The following is a 21811-nucleotide window of genomic DNA, read 5'->3' on the forward strand; positions in this document are numbered from 1 at the left end:
GTATTTGATGGAGGAGTTGTCTGTCCCCTGTGACACCCAGTCGGGATGGTCTGGGATCCTGTAGCAGATGCTGACACTGCACCTTTTCTCACTTTCAGGTGGAGAGGGGATTATGGTGGCAAGAAGCAGCTGTGGTTCCCTTCCAACTATGTGGAAGAAATCACTGGTCCCAGTAGCCTGGAGCCAGAGAGGGAGGTGAGCTTGTGCCTGAGTGGAGCACAGAAGGGTGGTGGTGAGGAGTGCAGGTGCACAGCCCCCCATGCTCGGCCGTGCTGCCCAGCACCATCCTGCCTGTGCTTCATTCCCAGCAGCACCTGGATGAGAACAGCCCCCTGGGAGACCTGCTCGGAGGTGTCCTGGACGTGCCCTCCTGCCAGATCGGTGAGTGCCAGGGAGGGCGTTACAGCCGTTCGCGATGTCTTCTGGGCTGAAGGGCTTTGCTCTCTGTCTCTAGGCACCCCTGTGCCTGCCACGAGTGAATGTGTGGCTCTGGTGTGTGCTTGCTGTGCGGTGACACACTCTGCTGCTGCCTCAAGGTTTGGGGGGAGTCTGAGGACCCAGGGTTATGGTGAGGAGCTTCTCCAGCATGCTTTGAACCTGCTGTCAGGGTGCAGCCACCCCATGGGCAAGGGAGCTCAGATTGATTTTGTAGACTCCTTCTTTTCTGTAAGGACTTTCCCTCCCTCACATACATGTGGTCCAGCCTCCCTGCCAGGCTGCCACACGCTCTGGAGCTCCTGGGCGCTGGCTGAGCTGCATCTAGTCTGCAGCTCTCTGCTGTTCCTCTACGCCCCAGAAGACGTTGTGCTCCGGGTGGCTGTTCCCACCTGGGCACTTCAGGACACAGAGTGAAGAAGATGCAGGAATGGGAGGAAAAGGGCATTACAAAGGTCTCCTGAGGCTGCTCAGCCCCCTCAGGATAATTCTGCATCCTCACCTATCATTTCCTGGGATCCGTCTGTTGCCTCCGATGACCAGAAATCGGAGCTTCTCTTAGTTGAAGAGTCCCAGAGCAGCCATGAGAGTCCTTCAGTGTCTGTCTTCTCCCTTCCTCCCTGTGCGGTGTGTAGGACTTGGCTCAGCATCTGCTTGTGACCTTGCCCTCTGCTCCCTCTCCCCACACAGCCATCCGCCCGGAGGGGAAGAACAACCGCCTCTTCGTCTTCTCCATTAGCATGGCCTCGGTGTCGCGCTTGTCCCTTGATGTGGCAGCTGATACACATGAGGACTTGCTGGACTGGGTGAAGAAAATCCGGGAGGCAGCCCAGACGGCTGATGCGCGGGTGAGTCTGGGGAGCCCTTGGCAGTCCTTGCCAAGTCCTGGATTTTCCAGGAGCCGAGGAGCAGGTGGAGGCTGGTGGGGAAGGTGGTGACATGCAAGCCTACGGTAACTGCCAAGCAGTTACGAAGGTGATAATGCCAGAGTAATCTGATAATATAGCAAGGGGTGGTGGCCTTGCATTGTGGTTTGAGAGGCTGGACATAGGGAAGACTGGTCCATCGGGTGGGTGTTGCAGGCTTGGGAGGTGGGAGATCTCTACTGTTAGAGGGTGGCAAGACTCAGCTGCAAGGCCACAGCTGCCCTGCACTGGTACCAGTGCCAGTCCTGCTCCAAGCAGGAAGTAGGACCCACCACAGGCCCTTCTGCTGGGTGCTTTTGTGGTGCTACCCCCATGCAGACCTTGCAGTGGTTCCCACAGTATGGGCAGGAGTGGCCACACCAGGCCAACACTGCCATTGACTATGGCTGGTGAACTGGATTATGCAACGTTGCTGCTCCCTGACACTTCTCTCTGCCTCTCCTGGCAGCTCTCTGAAGGGAAGATGATGGAGAGGAGGAAAAAGATTGCCCTGGAGCTTTCGGAGCTGGTGGTCTATTGCCGACCTGTGCCCTTTGATGAAGAGAGTGAGCATTTGCTGGTCTGATGGTCACCGCAAACAGTCACCATGATATTATAGACCCCGTGGTGTGCCCCGAGGCACTGCTTTGGCTACATCTCAGCAGAGGGCAGGTGCCCAAAGCAAGTTAGAGCCAGTTTACACTGGAACTTCGGAAATGTCTTTCTCCAGAGGGTGAAAGTTCCCTTTCCCATTGCTCTGTTGCTGGGATCTGTCACCATCCAGAGCAGCTGCTGTGGGAGTGGGGCTGGGGAGCACAGTGCACAATCACCGAGGGTGGTTTTAATGCTTTCAGCTATTGGTGTTGGGCACCCAGCAAATACTCACCAGGGCAGAACAGGTTCTGCACAGCATGATGGTGGCTGAGCCAAAGGAGGAGGGGACGGTGTTGGAAAGTGACCTGGTGTGGTTCAAGTGTCCATAAAGGAAACATGCTCCTGCTTACACTGTGCCATCTCCTCCCAGAGATCGGCACAGAGAGGGCCTGTTACAGAGATATGTCCTCCTTCCCCGAGACCAAGGCAGAAAAGTACGTCAACAAGATCAAAGGCAAGAAGTTCCTGCAGTACAATCGCCTGCAGCTCTCCCGCATCTACCCGAAGGGCCAGCGCCTCGACTCCTCCAACTACGACCCCCTGCCCATGTGGATCTGCGGCAGCCAGCTGGTAGCACTCAACTTCCAGACGCCAGGTGAGGGCAGCCGGCAGGGAAGGTGGGCAGGCTCCTGGGGTACCCTGTGCCTCCTCCTAGCCTGCACCCCTGCTAACCTGGTTCTGGCAAATGGGGCATCTAGGAGGGAGTCTGCAGTCTCTGTGCTGGGTGTAGGGAGGAGGACCTGGTGTTCGTGTCTAGGCATGTGGTTGCCACACCTGGTATGAGCTCCAGAGGGTCGGATTGACCTAGGCTGAGCCAGGAGACTGTGGTGCTGTGAGAACAAGATGAAGTGGAGAGGAAGCAGGGAGTTCTTTTGAAGTCCCTGGCAGCAGGCAGGGGATGTACCAAAGGGGACAGTGCAGCCCCAGCCCTGGGACACTGGCTGGTTGCAGGGTTTGAGTTGAGCTGCTGCTCTGCTCGCCTTTCCCTAGGTTCTACTCCTGCTTCTGCTCTTCAGTCCAGCCTTCCCCTTTCACTGGCCCTTGCCAAACTCTGCTGTCTCCCTGTTCAGTTCACCAACCCCCCCAAAAAACACTCGCCTCTTTTTTTTTTTTCCCCTGCTGGCTTTTTCATTCCTTTTGTGATTTCAAGCATGTCACACAAGGAAAGCTGAACGGAGAGGGAGGAAAAGAAGGGGGTGACCCATAAAGCACTAAATGGTTGGGCAGAAGGTCCATGGGACAGTCACCCCGTGGCCCCAGCACGTGCACAGGCTGCACTGAGGCCATGGAGCACAAGGCATTGCCAAGGGATGGGCCAGGTCCTCTGCAAAGGGCTTTGCATGAGGCATCAGTACCTGCGGTGATCTGGCTTGTGGAAAGGATACACAGTCTCCTCTCTCCATGTCCTGCCTGTGCTCTCCAGACAAGCCCATGCAGATGAACCAGGCCTTGTTCCTGTCCAGTGGCCAGTGTGGGTACGTCCTGCAGCCTGGCAACATGAGGGATGACATCTTCGATCCCTTTGACAAGAGCACGCTACGAGGGGTTGAGCCGCTCTCCATCTCCATTGAGGTGAGTACCTCATCCCAGTGTGGGGTCAGATCCTGGCAGTTATACCAAGCTTGGGGTGATATAATACTTTTTTGGGGGGCTCCTGGCCTGTGTCTGCAGCTTCAACTCACCAAATCCCTCAGCTCCTGCCTAAGAGTTGTCCTGCAGTGCATGCTTGGAGACCCCTGGCTGAATGGGGAAACGCATGGGTGCTGCTGAAGGAAGCACCGCTGACCTCCCCGGGTGCCTGGCGAAGGGCAGCAGGAGCATCCCTGGGTGCTCCCCCCAGGAACCAAGGCCCAGTGCCAGCAGGTGGCATCCATGAGCCACGGAGGTGGCATCTGTGTCCCCCAGAGCTTGGCTGGGACTGTCAGAACGAGCTGTGCCTTGTCCTCTCCTTGTTGCTCAATTGCTCCAGGCTCAAGGTTTCCATGTCCCCTCGCTCATGGCCCTTCTTTGGAAGATGCTGGAGGTCAGAGTGGCCTTTTCTAGCCCATTCACGTGTTGTGCTGCTGGTGGGAGATACAGAAGGATGGTCATTGAATCTTTTTCTTCATGGATGGTGTCAGAGACACACAGCAGAAGCTTTGCAGGTGTATGGGGCAACTTGCCAGACAAAGCTCCTGGAGGGATGTGGACTGGTGGCTGTCCCACTAGCCTGTACAGACATCCTTAGTGGTCTTGGAGCTGAGCTGACCATTTAACTGTGGGTTGGCAGTGTCCTCTGCAAGTCCCTTTGTCTGAAGAAGACCTTGGGGAGGAGGCAGCAGAGATCAAGCCTTTAGGTGCTCACAGGTTTCTGGCAACATGCACAAACTACAGCTACTCTGAGGCCACCTCTGTTTTGGAACGATCCCACCTCAGAGAGCCACTGCCCTGCTCAGGGAAGACACCCCATTATGTCCCATCTGCACCATTGACCCTGTATCCACCATCTCCCTAAAAATCCCTGTTTTTGAAACTCTTCCTGCATCCTGGGATGCAGCTGTGAACACCGTGTGTCGAGAGTCTCTGTGCTGTAGCCTGGCACAGTCTCCTTTAAGAGATGGGCTCAGCCTTTTGTCCTCTGGCAAAACTGCCCAATGTCCACACCAAAGCCAGCTTTCACGGATGGAGAAGCCGTCTCGAGCCCAGCATGACTCAAAGCACATGATCCAGCGTTGGCAGCACGTCCTTCCCCTGCAACAGCAGCGTGCTGACAGCACGCTGGCGTGACATATGGCCACTGGCAAGAGGGAGCTGGGATTGCTTTCTCCTGCAAGGAAGCAGGTTGTCATTTGAGTTGAGCACAGACTGTGCTACAAAAAGAAGGTAGAGCAGCAGCTCCTTTTCACCTTCAAGCCAAGGCAGGAGGGACAAGAAGTTTCGGCAAAGAAGGGGTTGTCCAGTACAGCTCTCCAGGCAGGGGAAAGCAGCTTGGCTTGGCAGCCCAGCTCCAGCTTGGCAGGCTGGAAGAGGGCCGCTGTGGTCCCAGGCCTGGCTGTGCAGGCAGCAGACAGGAACCTGGGGCAGTTCAGCTGCCTTTTTTTTATGGCTTACAAGTCAAATCAGCGATTGGTAACACCACAGCGGCTTCCAGGGGTGGGAGCTGTTTTTGTCCAAGTGGTGGGCTGGGTTGGGCTGGCTGTCAGTGCCTCTTCTCTCTCCAGTTAGCACAGCCAGGGTGATTTATTTGGAAAGAAAATGTCTTGGTATGCAAACAAGTTTTTTTCCTTTGCTCGTGTCTCTTACCAAGTGTGTCCTGCTTTCTGCCCAGGTTCTGGGGGCCCGGCACCTTCCCAAAAATGGAAGGGGGATAGTTTGTCCTTTCGTGGAGGTGGAGGTGTCTGGGGCTGAGTACGACAACGCCAAGCAGAAAACTGAGATTGTGGGTGAGTGGGTTAGCAGAGGGGAGAGGGAGCCACCACCACTCCTGACCGTGTGGGCATCCCCTGTGGTGGGCAGCTGCTGCCCATTGACAGCTGTGTTTTCTGACTAGCGGACAACGGCCTGAACCCTTTCTGGACCCCGAAGCAGTTCCACTTTCAAGTCAGCAACCCCGACTTTGCCTTCCTTCGCTTCGTGGTGTATGAGGAGGACATGTTCAGCGATGAAAACTTCCTGGCCCAGGCCACCTTCCTAGTGAAAGGCTTGAAGACAGGTAAAGCGCTCAGGGAAGCAGGGAGGGGGTGTCATGGTGGTCCTCACCAGTCTACTAATTGCATCGTTAGCTAGGGAAACACTGAGTTGCATGAGAGGATGCTGTCAAGCTCCAGGCCGGCTCAGTCCTTCCTGGGCCGGGTCAAGTCCCCAGCCAGGTAAAGGAAGGAAGAAGCCATTTATTAACATCCCTCAAGGCCATCTGCCACTTAGGGGATGTTGGGGGGCTGGAGAAGACACCCCTCAGTTGTGTGTCCAGGGACCAGCACGTCACTGCCTGTGCCAGGAGTGATGTTGGGGTTGTCTGCTGTAGGTTTCCGAGCTGTACCCCTGAAGAACAACTACAGTGAGAACCTGGAGCTGGCTTCTCTGCTCGTCAAGATAGACATTTTTCCTTGCAAGGTAAGGCTGTGAGAGTATCCTACTCTGCTCACCCCATGCTGGTGTGTTGGTACAGCAGAGCTCCTTATTGCCTGGTCTGTGTGCATGTGGGGTGGTTGAGTTCATGCCGCACGGTAGTGATGTATTGAGGGCTGGCAGGATGGAAGCACTGCGCTCTCCTCCTGCAGCGAGCCAGGGTGTTTCAGGCAGGGTCGTGCCTGGGCTGCATCTGACTTGCCTGGAAATCCCTTCAGCAAAAGCTGGAGGACGCAGATTTGCTCTGTCCCAGTGCCTTTCTGCAATCCGGGGAAGCTATAGCTCAGTATCACGGAGCCCAGCTGTCTGGACTGAGGCTGTCTGCGTTGGCATAAGCGGAGGGCAGGACTCGCACAGACAGATGTTTCTATTTCTTCATTTAAAACAATGCGAGGAGCCAGCAATGGTTGTTATAGCAGCTACACGTTGCAAACCCTGAGACCCCATGAGCTCTGTGCACCCCGTGTGGCAGCTCACAGAGCAGCCAGGGACCTGCCCTGGGACTGCCTTTGCTACAAGACATACACTTTGAGATCCCAAACCCTTTACTACTGTACTATTATTTTCTGATCCAAGCAGGAGAATGGGGAAATCAACCTCTTCAGTGCTTCAGCCCTACGGGAGCGAGGAGGGGATACTTCCAATCAGCTGCTGGCAAGCAGAGGCAGAGAGGGTTCCTTCGAGTTGCGGTACCAGCAGCCCTTTGAGGACTTCCGAGTGTCACAGGAGCACCTAGCTGACCACTTTGAGAGCCGGGAGCGAAGGTATGCCAGTGCTCCTGGAGCACTTCCCAGCATGAGACCCGCCCCCTTTCCCCCAGCATTTATTCTCCTTAGTGGAGGCAGGTAAATACAGCCTCTCAATAACCCCAAGTGGAGCTGCAGCCTTATTTGCTGCGTGGAAACTCTAAATTTCAGCATGAAAGTTGTGTCTGCCCTTGGGGCAGTCACTGCTTTGGGGTCTGTGGGAGTAGAGGTGGGGATGGGGAGCTGCCACCCTGCAGCTGGTGACACTTCCCCCAGCACGGAGGATGTGCTGAGCCTCTGCTTTCCTCATGCGGGGTGGCTTTTGTCACTGGAGCATTGTTCTTGGTCAGCCTGAGCTGTGTCCCCTCTCTGTGTGCTGCCTTGCAGGGTACTGCGGAGGACTCGGGTCAACGGGGACAACCGGCTGTAGCCCATCTCGGCGGGCGAAAGCAGCCCCTCCAGTGCTTGTGAATCTCACGGCACGCTGTGAACTGGTTTCTATGGAAACGGCACTGCTATGGCCTACTTTCAGGCAGCTTTTCCAGTTTCTCTGCTGAAGGGTGTTCCAGTGGAGAACTAAAAAAAAAAATATATATTGGAAAAAAAACCCCAACCCTAAGCAACCCCAACACCCACAAACCTTCACCACTAAGCCCTTAATGAAAAGCGCATCAGTGCGTACAGCCTGCCAGCCGCTGAGGTGAAAGACTATACTGTCTATAATCGCAAGGAGAGACCCAAAAAAAGCCCCCCAAACCAGCCCTCTGCCATCATTGCTCTGCCTGTGTTCCTGGAGATCCCACTCCTGCGCTGCTGCCAGAGCCCTTTGCAGCCATCCTTTGCTGTACTGGTTCCCAGTGTGCTGGGCAAGGGGGGACTTAAGCGACCAAGGCAGCACTTATCTCTGTGCTGGCGGCATCGCAGATACTTACATGTATAGCCACTGCCTATGGGTCTAGTAGTGAAACTCTACGTTTACAAGGCCGCTCTAGCTTTAAATGACAATAAAAATGTCAGTATTACCTGCGTGATACCTTGGGTGCGTGGCGGTTTGCTCCCCTGCAGACCCAGCTGGTGCTCTGGGGGAGTGCTGGGGTGCAGCCCCGCTCCCTCCTTGCTTTGGGGAGTTCACAGTTACCGCAGGGCAAAAATAACCAGGAGCAGCCCTAGGTTTGGTGTTCACTCAAAAAGGTAAAACAAAGGTATGCGCTAGAGCTGACCATGCTTTTCTGAACCGGGCTGGGAACAAGCGGTTACTCCAGGCTGCAGAATGGCTCCTAGAATGGAGGTATCTGGGCTCCAGTGTGCTGTGGGGTCACTCACTCATGGTCATACTCCCACGGCTAAGTTGTTATGCTTTTAAAATGAATGTGAGGGTTGTGACAACATTTGCCACTCCCGGACAAGCAAAGACCCCCTGTGCAACAGGCAGCTCTCCCCATCACCCGGCATTTGCATCCCCTGAGCACTCCAGCACCCCACGCCCTGAGGGCTTCCCCAAACGCCAGTGCAGTCACCAGTCGACTCGCGTTCATCTTTTACGCTCTTTATTTAGGAACAACCAAAAATGTCTGGTTTCATTTCAACAAACTGTACAAGCAAGCTCTTCCCCTCGCCCACCCTCACATCCACATATACAAAAGGAAGGGAAACTTGCCATTCACTTCTCAGAAGTGGCATTGTTGCTACAGGGAGTTCTTGCCCTCAGAATAAGAGCAGGTAAAGTCCATAGCAGGTACAAGCTACCCTAGCCCTAGTAATAGCCACAGCCCACAATCACAGGCAGCTTCACTTTTTTTTTCTCTTTAAAACCTTTACCAAAAGTAAAAACTATTTCCTGCCTCACACGATTGCCAAGGTGACCATCTAAAATTGTGGTCTTAAAAAAAAACACAATAATAACCCCACCGGAACCCCCCACACCTCCCCGGTACAAAGACTGTTTACGCAGCAGAGCCTTTGCTCTGCTCCCTAGCTGCACGGCCACCCTTATGAAAGGTTCCATTGCAGCCACAATTACATTTTCCTTTGGATAAATCCAAGCAAAAATTCCAGGTCATTCAGCACCAGCATGATTTCTAAATAATAATAATAATTAAAAAAAAAAACAAAACCAAAAACAAAACAACAAACAGAGACCCCATTAAGCTGACTTTGTGGTCTGCTGAGAAACAAAGTGATCAACACGCTGTTCCCAAAGTCTCTCTTTTAGTGCAATGTTAGTATGTGCAAGGGGAATCACAGCCACGTACCCATAACACCACCACAAGCCAGATGAGGCAGAGAGAAAGTGCAATTTTAGCAAGAAGTTTTCTATGCCATGGATTCCTAGCCCAACCTTCACTAGCACCAGTAAGCAAGAGCCTTCCTAATATCACCCTCCATCAGTACAGGGGAAAATTTGCGTTAACCGTGCCATCAAAATACAGCCAATGTCAACTCTTGACTGGAACAGGCAATAACAAGAAAATGAAACAAAACAATCACTGCTTAGGTAACAGAGCTCCCTCGCTCTGCTTTAAAGTTTGGTGATGCCAATCCAGCATTCCTGGCAGGGAACACTGCCAGTAAAAACACAGAGCAGAAACTAAACTTGCAAAAAAGGAAAAGGTACAGCTTGCAAGCGTCTCATCCCCCCTCCATTCGTAGTGTTGCCTAATCTTACCCTCCTGGTTTGGTGATCAACTGAGAAATTACAACTGAGGTTACCAGGTTGAGCCGGATCACATCAGGCCACTGATTTGAAAAGAGCGAAGCCAATATTATCTGGGCAATAGGAGAGACAAGTTCACGTGCATTTTAAATACTACAACTTGACAGGAAGGTGCAGCATCACATTAACTTTCTAATTTGTGCCTAAGAACTGAAAATCATCTTCCGATTCCCATTGGCTCAGCTTCCAAACATCACCTTCCAATCAGGTTGCCTCTGTAATGTTTCTAATACAGGGGCTGCAAGGAAAACAGCATCCAACGCTTCTACCTGTGACCAAAAATCATTGCTTTTCATTAAAAAATAGGAAAAAAAAAAATAGAAAACCAGCCTTCTACATCCTCCTTTTCCTCCTGGATAGGCGACACCCTGGAAAAGCTAACTGGGCAGACAGGGGATGTGCAGCCACACTCAATACCTGCAGCTGGAGCCCTGCGGGTGTACGCTGATGCCCATGCCTTGCACTGAAGCAAGAACTTGCGCCCGTTCCTCTTGCCGTGGCTGCCGGCTTGATGTGCAGCAGCATTCAGCTCTCAGGCAAGTGGAAATAGGATTCTGTAAATCACGGCTTGTTTAGTGTTCTGCTAAAAAAAAAAAAAAGAATGATTTCCAGGATGCTAATTAAGGAGCTGGAAAATAAGCTACCCAAATGAGACTTAGTCACGTCTAGAAATCTCACAGCAGGGGCTGCTGACAGGAACAAATAAACTAACTCTGTTTGTCGCCTCAGGAATACCAGCAGCCCGTTACATGAGCGAGCCAGGTACGGCACGAATCAGGGTTTCGGGTTATTAAACAACTGAATTGTGCCCTTAATCTAAGCAGCCTCAGAGAGATAAGATTCACATGGATTACAAATGGTTATGCTACTGTGCCTGTCAAACCCAAGCTCACACACAGCATATGGAGGTGAACAATTTGATTTCCCTTCCTTACTGCCTATATGACCTCTATCTTACACTCCTTTCAAGTCAAGATAGTCATCTTTGATTAGACGATGATAAATATTCACACGCCATGTAGAATTGTGGTGACGCTTCCTCTTAACACCAGAAGAGCTGCTGCTGGGGCTGTCAAGCCACCTCTGTTATTCCTTTTGGTTTCAGATGCAAACATTTGTATGTCCTGCACTAAAACCTGAGTCTACTTGGAGACCGCACCTGCTTCTCCTCAGCTTCAAACACATGCAAGCGAGAAACAGGACCACAGAGATAAACCCTCAAAAATCTTCAGCGTATGCTTTCATGGAGATTTCAAGTCAACTAAAAAATGGAGATAACAAGGAATGTGGGAGTTCGAAAGGGAACTCGATTACTTTTTTTGAGTTTTTTTGTCTCTAAATCTTACCCTCCCCACGCAATGGGGTTTGCCAGCCCGGTCGCCGCGTCCGAGGGGAGTCTGCATGGAACCAGTTTTTAAAATTCCTCTGACCCAAAAAGAAAGAAAACTCCTGCTGTGCTTGTATGAATGCATGGAGACAAAGCTCAAAAAAACTCAGCAGCTTCCAACCCTCAAGGCTGTTTTTTCTGTGTACACCGGGAAATTCTCCCTCCAGCTCACAAGACTTCTCTTTTCAATTTTCTGGAAAACTGGCCGAATACAATCCAAATGCAAAAAGTTTCAGCTAGTGCATGGAAAAATGGTTCAAAGGGACCAGTTCATACCATAGTCCTTAAGCATTTCTGTAGATGGAGCGGGGATCACTCTTCCAATTAGCCACAGGCCTTTAAGTGTACACCAAAAATCCCACAGAACGGGCAAACTCCACTTCCAACATATTTATATAGCAAGTAGTTAGTAAAAGTGTACATTTTTAATGTACCTCTTAATGCAATAAAGAATCAATGGCATATCTGAACTGTATATATATGTACTTAAATAAACCTGCACGTACATAGACACTAGAGAGTAAATGACCTACCTGTATTTGTTCTCTGAAGGTGACACCGCACATACACTCATACTCAGGGGCCGCACAACTCCCAGATCTGCCATAGGACCAGCCAGATTCTCCCATCACCTGGGACATTTTGGGGCGTGCAGGATCGCACCTGTGAGGGTGAATTTCTGGGGCTCTGGCTGTCTTCGCAGCGCGGCCGCCCCTGCTCTCCTGGAGGAGAGCCCCAGGGATGCTGCCCGGCTGAGCCACCACGAAGCCGAGGTGGGACGGCTGCCAGTTGTGCCTCCAGCCACGGCGTGACTGGCAACAGTGCTTCTAAACAGAAAGAAATTTCGGGAGCGTGGTGTGAGCAGGGTGCTCTCTGGGTAGATCCCGCTCTTGCTCGCAAGCGTTTTGGGGAGGGTTTGCCTGACAGCTAAGGGATGGCTGCAGCGCAGGTGTCTGCATCTAAGCACGTCGCCTCAGCTCTCTTCAGGGTGCAGGTCACCTCCTGAAGCAGTCGCTCACGTGTGGCTGCAGGAGTTACACCACGTGCCAGAGGAGCTACGTGAGCTCAGGTGCAGGCACCTACCACGTAGACATGGACCGCCAGGCGAGAAGAAGCCTCCTCTCTTGCAAAGCAGATAACGCCCCTCCTAGCAGCGGAGCAAGGCAGCCTCTTAAAGAAGGGATGAAGAAAGAATTGGAAAAGCCAAGGCAATTAAAGGTAGAAATCAGACACCATCTTTGGAAGAGGTTCTGAAAGAGCTTTTTTGTTTTTCAACCAGATTTTTTTGTAAATCACTGGATCGGATCCTTTGGGGCTTGCTACCCACCCTTCTAATAAATATCACTTACCACCAACAATAAAGTCACCCACATTAAAAAGCTCTCACTAAATAAAAACCTTCTACTGAAAAAGCTTGGCTGAGTTAGCTTGGCAAAAATAAGGAGCTATGACTACTCTCCATAAATACATCAGCGGATAAACACCAAAAACTATTTAAGTTAAAGGACAATGTTGGCTCCAAAACAAACCAGGAATGAACTGGCCACGAATTAATTCAAACTAGAAATTTAAATAAAGTTTCTAACCATCCAAAGGCAGTGAAGTTCTCGAATAGGCTTCCAAGAGCAAAAGTGAACGCAAGACCTTGAACCAATTTTGAGCTGGGATTTGATTAGTTTGTGACAGAATGGTCTTACACAGCATTTGGCTGGACTACTCAGCTCAAGAGTTTCCCTTCTAGACCTTGTTTTCTCTTAGAAAAGAATATTAAAAAAAAATATCTTCAACTAGTTGCATCACACAGCAACCACCCAAGACAACACGGGCACATCAAAAATGTACAGGTACCGGGAAGCAGGAAGGTTAACCGGGAAATTTATTTTACTCTTTTGCCAGAACTATTGCAAATGAACAGGGGAAAAAAAAAAAATTAATAATAAAGACTGGAGCAAACACTTGAAGCTCCCAGCGCTGCTGAAGGATCAGTCATGTAGGGCTGCAAGAGGGAAACTTCCCGACTGCAGAAGAACTGTTGCCTCATGGATCCCTTAGAGACAACAATGACTTGAACCACTCACAGCAACGCTGCGTATTCTCTGCGTTTGTCCTCTGAAGAACAGCTTGTTCTCTCCGAACAATGAAAAAGATTCCAGGTCAGGATGGAAAAATTATTATGTGCTAGTTCTCCGTGATTAAAAGGAGACTTGGAGATTTAATAGCCTGCTAGTCAGTCTCCAGGAGCACCGGCGAAAATATTCTAACCAGCAAGGTACACCGAATTCCATCTCCTGGGCTACCTGGGTCTCCAAACCTGCTCCTTATTGAAGAGTATGCCATGCTAAACTGCATCCGTAGGGATGAAAAACTCAGCTGCCGCTGGACTTTAATGCAAGACTGGCATTTTCTTCTGAGATACCTTTCCTAACACACCTATACACACTTGTGTGCCCACAAAGCCCTTCATTGCCAGGGCTTAAGGACCAGAAAGGGCAAAGAGGATATCTGCAGCCACGCCAACCTTTAGAGAACAAACACCTTAACGGACAGATGGAAAAAAAAAAAACAAAACAACAAACCAAAAACAAGAGTACTGTGCCATGATAGTCCATATCTAAGCAATGACCTTGTTTACACAATGTCTGAGATTCCTTATGCTTGTATAGGCAGCTGTAGGCATTGGTACACGAATATGAAATCTGAAAGTCTGTCCACTGGAAAGCAAACAAGAGCATCCTAATTCCTGGGTGTGAGCTGAGCCTCTGCCTCTGCCAGCTCTCAGCCATCTCCTCGGCTGGGCCACCGAGAGCTCTGCACGAAGTGCCCAGTTTTTGCACGCACGCTCTCTCACATGCTGTGCTCAAAGGTCGCTTTTATGGCAGTGCTTTATCACCACGTCCTGCTCCTGACGTTTGGATCAGGCTGGCCCATGGGTTTTTAAAGATCAAAAATTTCTTCTCAAGGGTAAGAGCGGATCCTCTGGGGCCGGTGATTTGAATTCAGTCTGTTTCTGGAAAAGAACAGAGGTGTCAGAGATGCTTCAGCTCACCACAGGGGCCTGCAGCCCAGGTGGGGAGCTGGGTGGGGAAAGGGTGCAGGAGTGCCTTGGGATGGGCAAAATTAGGAGCTTCGATGGAGTTAGCTGCAGAGAAACTGGGGCCCGATTCAGAGTCACCAGAAAACCAAAAATCCTCATAAAAATGGAGCTGGGCTTTGGCCAGTGGCAAGGCTAATGCAGAATGCAGCCCACAGTGGTCCAAAGTCATGCACCCTCACTAAGCACCTCTGTGCCACAAGGGATGACAGGACCGCTTTGCTTTGGCTTGCGTAAAGCCGCTCTCAGAGGGTGCTAGGAAGGGCCAGGGCACAAAACCAGGCCCACCACTCTTCCCCAAATCACTCCCACTGCAACCCTGTCCCAGCCCGCTCCTGCGGCCTCCCCGCAGCAAAGTGTGCCAGGCAGTGCGCCTCCAGACCCCTCAGCTGCAAGAAGGGCAGAGTCCCATTCAAATCCACGTTCCATCTCTGCCGCATTAGGCAAGGGAGGGAAGCGAAGAATTTTAGTGGGTTTGGGTTTGGTTTTTTTTCTAAATGGCAGAAGTGTGCCAGAGGCTCCAAATCAAGGCAGCAGGGCTGGAGAAGATCCCAGCATGCTGGCAAGGGGCTGTGTGCATGGAGCAGGTGAGGGGCTACACAGCTCGCGGCAGGACAGGGAGGAAACAGCTGCCAGCTGCACTTCTGGAGAGCCCATGAAGGGCTTGGAAACCACCTCTCCTCTCCTCCACAGGAGAAGGGATAGGGCCAGCAACTATGAACACCAACCCTCCATGTCCTCTTCCTCCTTGCAGCCTCCATCTTCAACAGGAGGGGGAAGGCAGAAGACCCTTGCCTGGGAAGGCACACATGGGTCACATCGGCTGCCCAGCATGGAAGGACCCAGTGGCATTGAGGACAGCACCCAGGTCCCTTCCTCCCCAGAATGCAGCCCCTTCATAAATGATCCCAAGGCTGCCTTCCCCTGAGGCAGGTAAAGGGACCAGACACTCCCATTGGTTTTACTTAGGCTTAAAATAGAGCCAGGATTTGGCTTCAGAATGGAGCCAGCATCCAGTGACCAAGGCAGGCAGGAGTCGGGGGGCAGCAGCACTCTCAGCACCTTGCCAGGCCCTGCTCATCCTCCTTCCCTGGACCCCTCTTTCCCAGGGGTTTCCTCCCTGCTTCCTCAGTTAAATCCCAAACAGCAAGACCAGATACTCAACGCTTCCCTAATGCCTCAGTCGCCCAAACACGTGTCCCCTACTTGCTCAAACCTTCCCGCAGAACCAGCCCGGCCCGAGGCGGGAGTCTTACCGAGCCGTGTGGTGGGTGGTGGGCCAGGGGCATCGGGGGTCCCAGCGCTGCCTTCCTGCCCGCCCGGCTCCCACGACTCGCTGCTCTCCGACACCTCTGAGCCAGCTTCACACGGTCCTTTCCGGCTTCCCGCTGCCTCGCCAACACCGGTTTCCTCAGTGACAGCGCTCCTGCTCTCCTCCTCCGCCTTCATGGCAAACCACACCTTGAGCTGCTGGGCGCTGAGGTTGGAACACTCGCAGAGGCTGGGCAGGTCCTCCTCTCGCAGACCCTTGTGCTTCTCATAGTAGTCCTCCAGCACCTCCCGGCCGGCGGGGCTGACCTCCACCAGCCCCGAGGGGAAAACGCCCCGCCGGTAGTTCTCATACCACTTCAGCTGCCCATTCTTGTAGCCGTACCGGCTGTCCCCGAACCAGCGAATGACCTCGGCTCGTGGCAAGCCCGTCTGGGAAACAATGGCATCGTATTCCTGGTTCGTGGGCCGCTGGGTCTGCACAAACATTTGCTTCAGCAGATGCCGTTGCTGGGCTGTTTTTTTGAAGTTCATTTTGGTTTTTGGAGGGGTGGGCGGTCGGCTGGAGCTGCTGTCCCCTTTCTCACTTGCACTGGCCCCCGGTAACTCATTTTTACCATTGGACTCAGTCACTCGGAGATTCTTCAGGTTGATTTTGATGGGACTCACTTTCCGCTCCAATGAGTTGAGGTTGTTGCCAGAGGCATCAACTGAGACGTTTTCGCTTCCAGCCCTCATCTCATCTGAGGAGTCCTCCCCTTCCCCACCACCATTTTCTGCCTCTTCTTCCTCCTGTCGAGCCGCCTCCTCCACTTTCTTATTTTCTTCTGCCACCTTCTTTTTCCTCCTCTCTGAGAACCAGCTATCAATCTCCCTCCGTGTCATCTTCGTCTCCCCCCTAAGGCGGTTCACCTCTTCCTCTGCAGGAAGGGGATTTTGGGCAAAACTGCTCTCCAGAGCCTTCAGCTGCTCCGGGGCCCGCTCTTTGTACTTGGTTGGTGTGAAGTCGGGTGCCTGGTGCCAGGACTGCCGCCTCGGGGGGTGGGAAGGGGCCGGCACAGCTGCCGTCGCCGGGCTCAGCTCGGCTCCTCGAGGCGAGACGTCGAAGGCTATTTCAGGCAGGGAATCAAGAGTGCTGTCTCCAGGGAAGGACCTTCCACCTCTCACATTCCTGTAGTGGTACCTCCTATCGCTGAACCATTTTCGGATCTCCTTGGTGGAAAGGCCCGTGATCTTTGTCAGACGCTCGACTTCAGCCTGCCCAGGGAACTGGTTTCTGCAGAAGCTGCCTTTCAAGGCCGAGAGCTGCTCGTGGGACTTCTTGTTTTTGTACACATTGGGATCCAGGAAGGTCTGTGAGGAGATGGTCGGGCAGGCGCTGAGCAGCGTCTGGCCACTGTTGACCACCTTCACCCCCGACGCGTTGCTGGAGCTCACTGTGCCATGCTGGGCTGCCGGCTGCGGCTTGGGGACAGAAGTCACCGCCAAGGTGAAGGAGGAGCTGGTGCCCTTCAACCCGTTTGCCATGATGGGCTGTGTGACCAGCAGCCCCCCCGTCCCCTCCGGCTGCCCCACCACGTGGCCCGGTAAAGTTGCCTGAATAAGATGCGGGACGCTCCCGGGATTTGCAACGAGTGGCGTGTTCAAAACTGTAATGGTGGGTTGTGGCACAGACTGAATAACGGTGTTGAACATCTTCTTCCTGGCATCTTCGATCTCCTCCGGTGACCAGCTGATGCCCTGCTTCAACCTCTGGGCAGTGAACCAGATCTTCAGCTGCTCTTCTGGGTACTTTGTCACCACGGTCAAGTAGCAGAGCTCAGCTTTTGTCGGGTAGGGGAACTTATGGAAAGAGTTTTTCAGGAAGCTGTTGGAGTCCATGGCGGCGTTGTACGTTGGAATGCTGCTTAGCGGTATCATCACCTTGGGAAGCGACTTGGACGTAGGTAGTTGCTGATGCAAGGGGGGTTGCTGCTGCAGCGACACAAGTTGTGCAACACCCGCCTGCAGAACAGGCACATTTCCTATGATGGAGCCATTCACTACATGAGATGATTTTGTTGAACTTGCAGGGGGCTGGCTGACTGGCACAGATCCATTTGGGAATGAATGCTCTCCATCTTTCACCTCTGACTCACTGCCCAATTGACTTGACACATTCTCCTTCAGCATGTGGATTTTTTTGGCTTCTGGTTTACCTTTCATTATCTTCATAATGGGGGTTTTGGTAATGATAATTTCAGACTGGCCATCCACCCCTTCTTCAGGGACCTCTCCCGGAAGGTCATGGCTGCTGGTGGCCTCACACAGACTTTGCTCCACAGTTGTATGATTGTCCTGCTTAGCCACCCTCCAGACAAAGCCCGTTACACCAGCATGCGACTCTGCATTGTGGTGCAAGAGCCCTTCATGGCTATTTGCCAGGAAGTTGCACACAACGCATGCAAACGCAGGGTCTTTGCTAAAGTCTAAGTGCTCAGAGTCCAAGTGCCCAAAGAAATGATGAACGTCTTGAGATCCAAAGTCACAAGACTTGCAGATGTAAGTGTCACTATCAGAAATACCACGGTGCCCATTAGACAAAGCTCCATTATTACTGTTACTGGCACTGGCATCACTGGTTGCTGTCCCTTCCACCGCAGCATCTTGTTGTGTTCCTTCACGACCATCTTCTACAGTGTCCAGGTCGGTCTCCTGAAGCACCAGCGTTTTTACTGGTATCATGCAGGGGGTTGTGGATTTTCTTTTGCTAGCCATCACTGTGGTTGATCCAGATGATTATTTTTCTTTCACTTAAACAAAATGAGAATTTAAAAAGTGCTATTGCAAGTGCCCTGCGGTCTAGATTCCAGCAGATTCATGACGTCCCAAGGAATCGCTGTCAAACGTTGACAAATGTTCATAACTGCTGATGAACCTGAGGACAAGGAGAAGGAGGAGGTGTTAGTTCCCTTGGCATTAGACAAAGCACAACTGTCCTGGTATATAACTGTTTTACTCAATAAATCATTTTCTACCTCTTTCACTGGAAAAATTTAACTTGACCTTGGATTTACTGTGTTTTCACACACACAATCTGTGAATTAGCTGTTTTAAAACAAACACACAAATACGCCTGTTTTAAAATCCACATCGAGTTTTCATTTGAGGAGGAAAAATACCAAAATTACCTTGCCATACACCAAGATCATCACCAGCATTCTGTCAGGGAGAGCAGCGCGCGGGCTCCCGGCTCAGCGGCACACAGGAGGCGATACCAGGCAGGGTCACCCTGGAAACCCACCTGCTTTCCATCAGAAAAACCTGATGAAAAATCAAAACATTCTCCACCGAACGTTCTGATTTCTTCCAAGTTGGCATTTTCCAACCATTCTGATGGGAAGTTTCTCGCCAGCTCAAATAACCGTGCCCGAGCCAAGGACCAGTGCCTGCAGGGATGCCAGGAGCTCTGAAGCCCGCAGAGCATTTGTGACGTTCCCTCCCCACTCCACATACACTTTGTTGCTGTTTTATGGCATCTGTTGAGTCTTTGGCAGGAGCTCCAAGGCACCAAAACTCAAGGGCAGCATCACACACATGTTCCTGGCTCTCAGCCTTCCCCTCCCACCACCTTTGCAGCTTTTGGCATTCACACAACTCTGTGCACTGGGGGTATTTCCTAAGGAAGCACAATTTCTCCGCAACACAAGCCCATTTTTATGGGTTTGGAGTGACCAGAGATTGTCATATTGTAAGAAAAAAAAGAAGGGGTAGAAATAAAAGGAATAATTTTTCTTTTATTTTTTTTTCTGGTGTTTTTTTTGGGTTGTTTTTTTTTTTTTTCCCTTTTTCTGAAGCTAAAGCAGTTCCTGAACTGCTCCAGCTTGTGGAAGGCCAGGGCTGGCCAGGGCATTAGCCACAACCTTATTCTTGGGCCTGATGTAGCTTTGCCATCTGCGCGGTGGATGCTCCGTGCCTGAGATCACGATCCCAGGGCAGTAAAGCTGTGTGTTGTAGCTGGCACCAGGAGTCAGTCGCCTGGTGACAGTCCCGATGACAGCGAAGGCGGCACATCTGAGGGAGCAACAGCTCTGCCTTAACCCCTCCACAACCTTTTTTACAGGAGCTCTGCTTTTTTTTCCTTTAAACACAGGGTATTTTTCCAGACTGCAAGGTCACTTGGAAGTATATAGACACACTGATTCATATTATAAAGACTCTGTGCCAGCTTTTCCTGGGATTTACAGTAACAGCGATGAGGCTTTATAAAAACACTCATAAAAACTTGAACTGAAACAAAAAAAGGACCAACTTACCATCCTAGCAGATGACTCAGAGAGGTAACTCCTATCACTTACAACAGTTGTGCACCAGTAGCTTTCTCATATCAGATATTCAGAGCTGATCTCATGCACCAAGAAATGCAGATCGAGCAAATGACTTTGTGCTGCTTATGCAATACCTCCTCTGCTTATTTTTGTCGGTAGATTTTAGAACAGAGGAATGAAAGGCCCTCATGCAAAAAAAAAAAAACAAACGGAGGAAGCAGAATTTGACCTCTCTAACTTCATTAGGAACATTTCTTAAAAAATTCTTCTGGAAAAACTGATGTCAGTGTTCAATCAGGAGAGCCTGGATGGCCAAGTGGCCTCAGCAAATCTCGGGCACCATTTAAAAGACTGATGGGACAACGTAACTTCCCGTTAATGTGGGCTGATCTGAGATTACAAAACAGTCCTGCAAACAGTGTTAGTCATCACTGAACTTGGCATGAGAAACGACTGTTTCCTATGTTAAAGCTCTGCGAACAGCTAGAAATTATAACCTTAACAAGGTTCTATAAATAAAAAAAAAAAGGTGTTAAAGCTGTGATCCAGATTTAGATGGTGCGAATTTCATGCTCTCAATACCTGCTTTATGCCACTCTCATCCCACCTTTTCATGGTTAGTCCTTCCCTCTGCAGAGAGCCAGAAAGTTATTCATTAGCATTAGCAAGTCCAAGACTTGGATGACTATGAATGGGCTTTGCTATTCAGCAGGGAACAGCATCCATTTGACACCAATCCCAAGATCCTCATTTTTGATGCTAAGTTAAATATTACACAATCTAGCAGGGTATGATGGCCTTTCCAAGTTGAGTCAATTAGGAAAAAACACAATAAGACCAGCCTGAAGGCTACAAAATATAGCTTTAAAGGTTGAAAGGAGTTTCGTGCCAGGGAAGCAACGGTAAAAGAGAATTTTTAGTTTTATTCTGCAGATCTACCGCAAGTTAGGGAGAAACTGCTGGGCCCTCTGCAAGCTTTTTCATTTCCAGCAAACTCCCGACAGAGATCCAGTTCCAGAGGCTCCACTACTGAGACAGGATCCGTCTGGGACTCGAGCTAACTAGCGCTTATGGAGTCACTAGATATCAAAAAGATGATTTTTATCTGTCAACAGGGTAAATTTGATACAGAGCAATGAGGATTCACAAAGACCCCCATTGTGCCATGTTAAGAGAGTGCCTCTCCCAAGCACGCCGCCACTATTATGCTGGGTAAATGTGAAGGGCTTGACCCACCTACGGAGAACCTAAAAGCTCTGCATTTCATTTACCAGCACATTTGCATCAAGCTCCGTGCTCTCTCAAACAACTTTCGTTAAAAATGCAATCAAAGCTGCCCCAGCTCTCCTGCTGGGGCTCCAATATTAATGCCACCTGAGAACACAGATTGCAAATCTAGCTGGAAGTGAATCACAGTGCCAATTTACTGTGAAAGAAAAAAAAAAATTTAATCAAGTGTACTGTTTGTCCGTTTCATTTCCATGGAACAGTTGCATAACCACATGTTCGGAGCATGTTTTATTCACTGCTTACCTTCTGGAATGCGCTAATACTTTAATGCACCACTAATATATAACAGAACAGATAATTCACCAATTTCTTCATCATTAAAGTAAATGAGGCTGTTTTAATGGATACAGTAAATTAATGGCAGAAAAATTAATCAAGTAAAACCAGCCTTACAACGGAGCTCAGTATACCATCATTGAGAATGCCTCAACTGGAGCAAAGAGATATATGTGAATGGAATAGCTATCTGGCAGCGAGCAAAACAATTGAATTGTGCTTAAATTCATGGTTCCTGTTGAATTGACACCTGCTAATTTAATAGCGAGGTAGCAGAGTAAGCCGGTGAAATGACTTGCGCACCTAAACCTGTCACGGGTGTTGGAAATTCAAAGGAAAACTGATTAAAGCGGGGTCAAATCTAGTCCCAGTGATGCTCCCAGATAAATGAACACTGAAGGAAAGGCAGTCTAAATGCTCCTTGGATCCCAGCCCAGGACATGGCTATGGGTACATTTCTCTTGTACCTAAAGCACCAAGAACCCCGGGGCTGATGTGTGTTCGCTCACACGAGACAACTGTGCACGTCCAGTTCCTGGGACAAGCAGTCCGGTTTTTGCACGAGGCAAAACCCATGTGAATGGCTGGGGTTGAGCTGTGGTTCCCTATCCTCGATGTACAGCCGCGACTG

The 21811-nt window shown here is 50.7% G+C and overlaps 2 protein-coding genes across 12 annotated transcripts in view; one reads left to right on the forward strand and one right to left on the reverse strand.

Moving 5' to 3' along the window:
* PLCG1 (phospholipase C gamma 1) overlaps window positions 1-7869 on the forward strand; it is a 47120-nt gene extending 39251 nt beyond the window's left edge. For 3 of the 6 annotated variants that reach the window (XM_054081690.1, XM_054081694.1, XM_054081695.1), the window contains 11 exons: window positions 99-195; window positions 309-381; window positions 1126-1283; window positions 1810-1906; window positions 2365-2589; window positions 3418-3566; window positions 5302-5416; window positions 5524-5685; window positions 5998-6086; window positions 6678-6865; window positions 7235-7869. In XM_054081690.1, the coding sequence (XP_053937665.1) occupies window positions 99-195; window positions 309-381; window positions 1126-1283; window positions 1810-1906; window positions 2365-2589; window positions 3418-3566; window positions 5302-5416; window positions 5524-5685; window positions 5998-6086; window positions 6678-6865; window positions 7235-7277 (1396 nt within the window). In that variant the 3' untranslated portion in view covers window positions 7278-7869. The remainder of the gene's footprint in view (window positions 1-98; window positions 196-308; window positions 382-1125; window positions 1284-1809; window positions 1907-2364; window positions 2590-3417; window positions 3567-5301; window positions 5417-5523; window positions 5686-5997; window positions 6087-6677; window positions 6866-7234) is intronic. The other 3 variants (XM_054081692.1, XM_054081691.1, XM_054081693.1) reach the window with 3 other exon arrangements.
* Window positions 7870-8084: 215 nt separating this feature from the next.
* The window catches only part of ZHX3 (zinc fingers and homeoboxes 3), a 46942-nt gene continuing 33215 nt past the window's right edge, over window positions 8085-21811 (reverse strand). For 5 of the 6 annotated variants that reach the window (XM_054081428.1, XM_054081427.1, XM_054081430.1 and 2 more), the window contains 2 exons: window positions 15295-18224; window positions 8085-13954 (listed from right to left, as the gene is read on the reverse strand). In XM_054081428.1, coding sequence (XP_053937403.1) covers window positions 13944-13954; window positions 15295-18064 — 2781 coding nt within the window. In that variant the 5' untranslated portion in view covers window positions 18065-18224 and the 3' untranslated portion in view covers window positions 8085-13943. Of the gene's footprint in view, window positions 13955-15294; window positions 18225-19602; window positions 19920-21811 lie in introns of those variants that run through there. The other variant, XM_054081432.1, reaches the window with a different exon arrangement.

Source organism: Cuculus canorus, chromosome 16 (assembly GCF_017976375.1).
Source record: "Cuculus canorus isolate bCucCan1 chromosome 16, bCucCan1.pri, whole genome shotgun sequence".
NCBI lineage: Eukaryota > Metazoa > Chordata > Aves > Cuculiformes > Cuculidae > Cuculus > Cuculus canorus.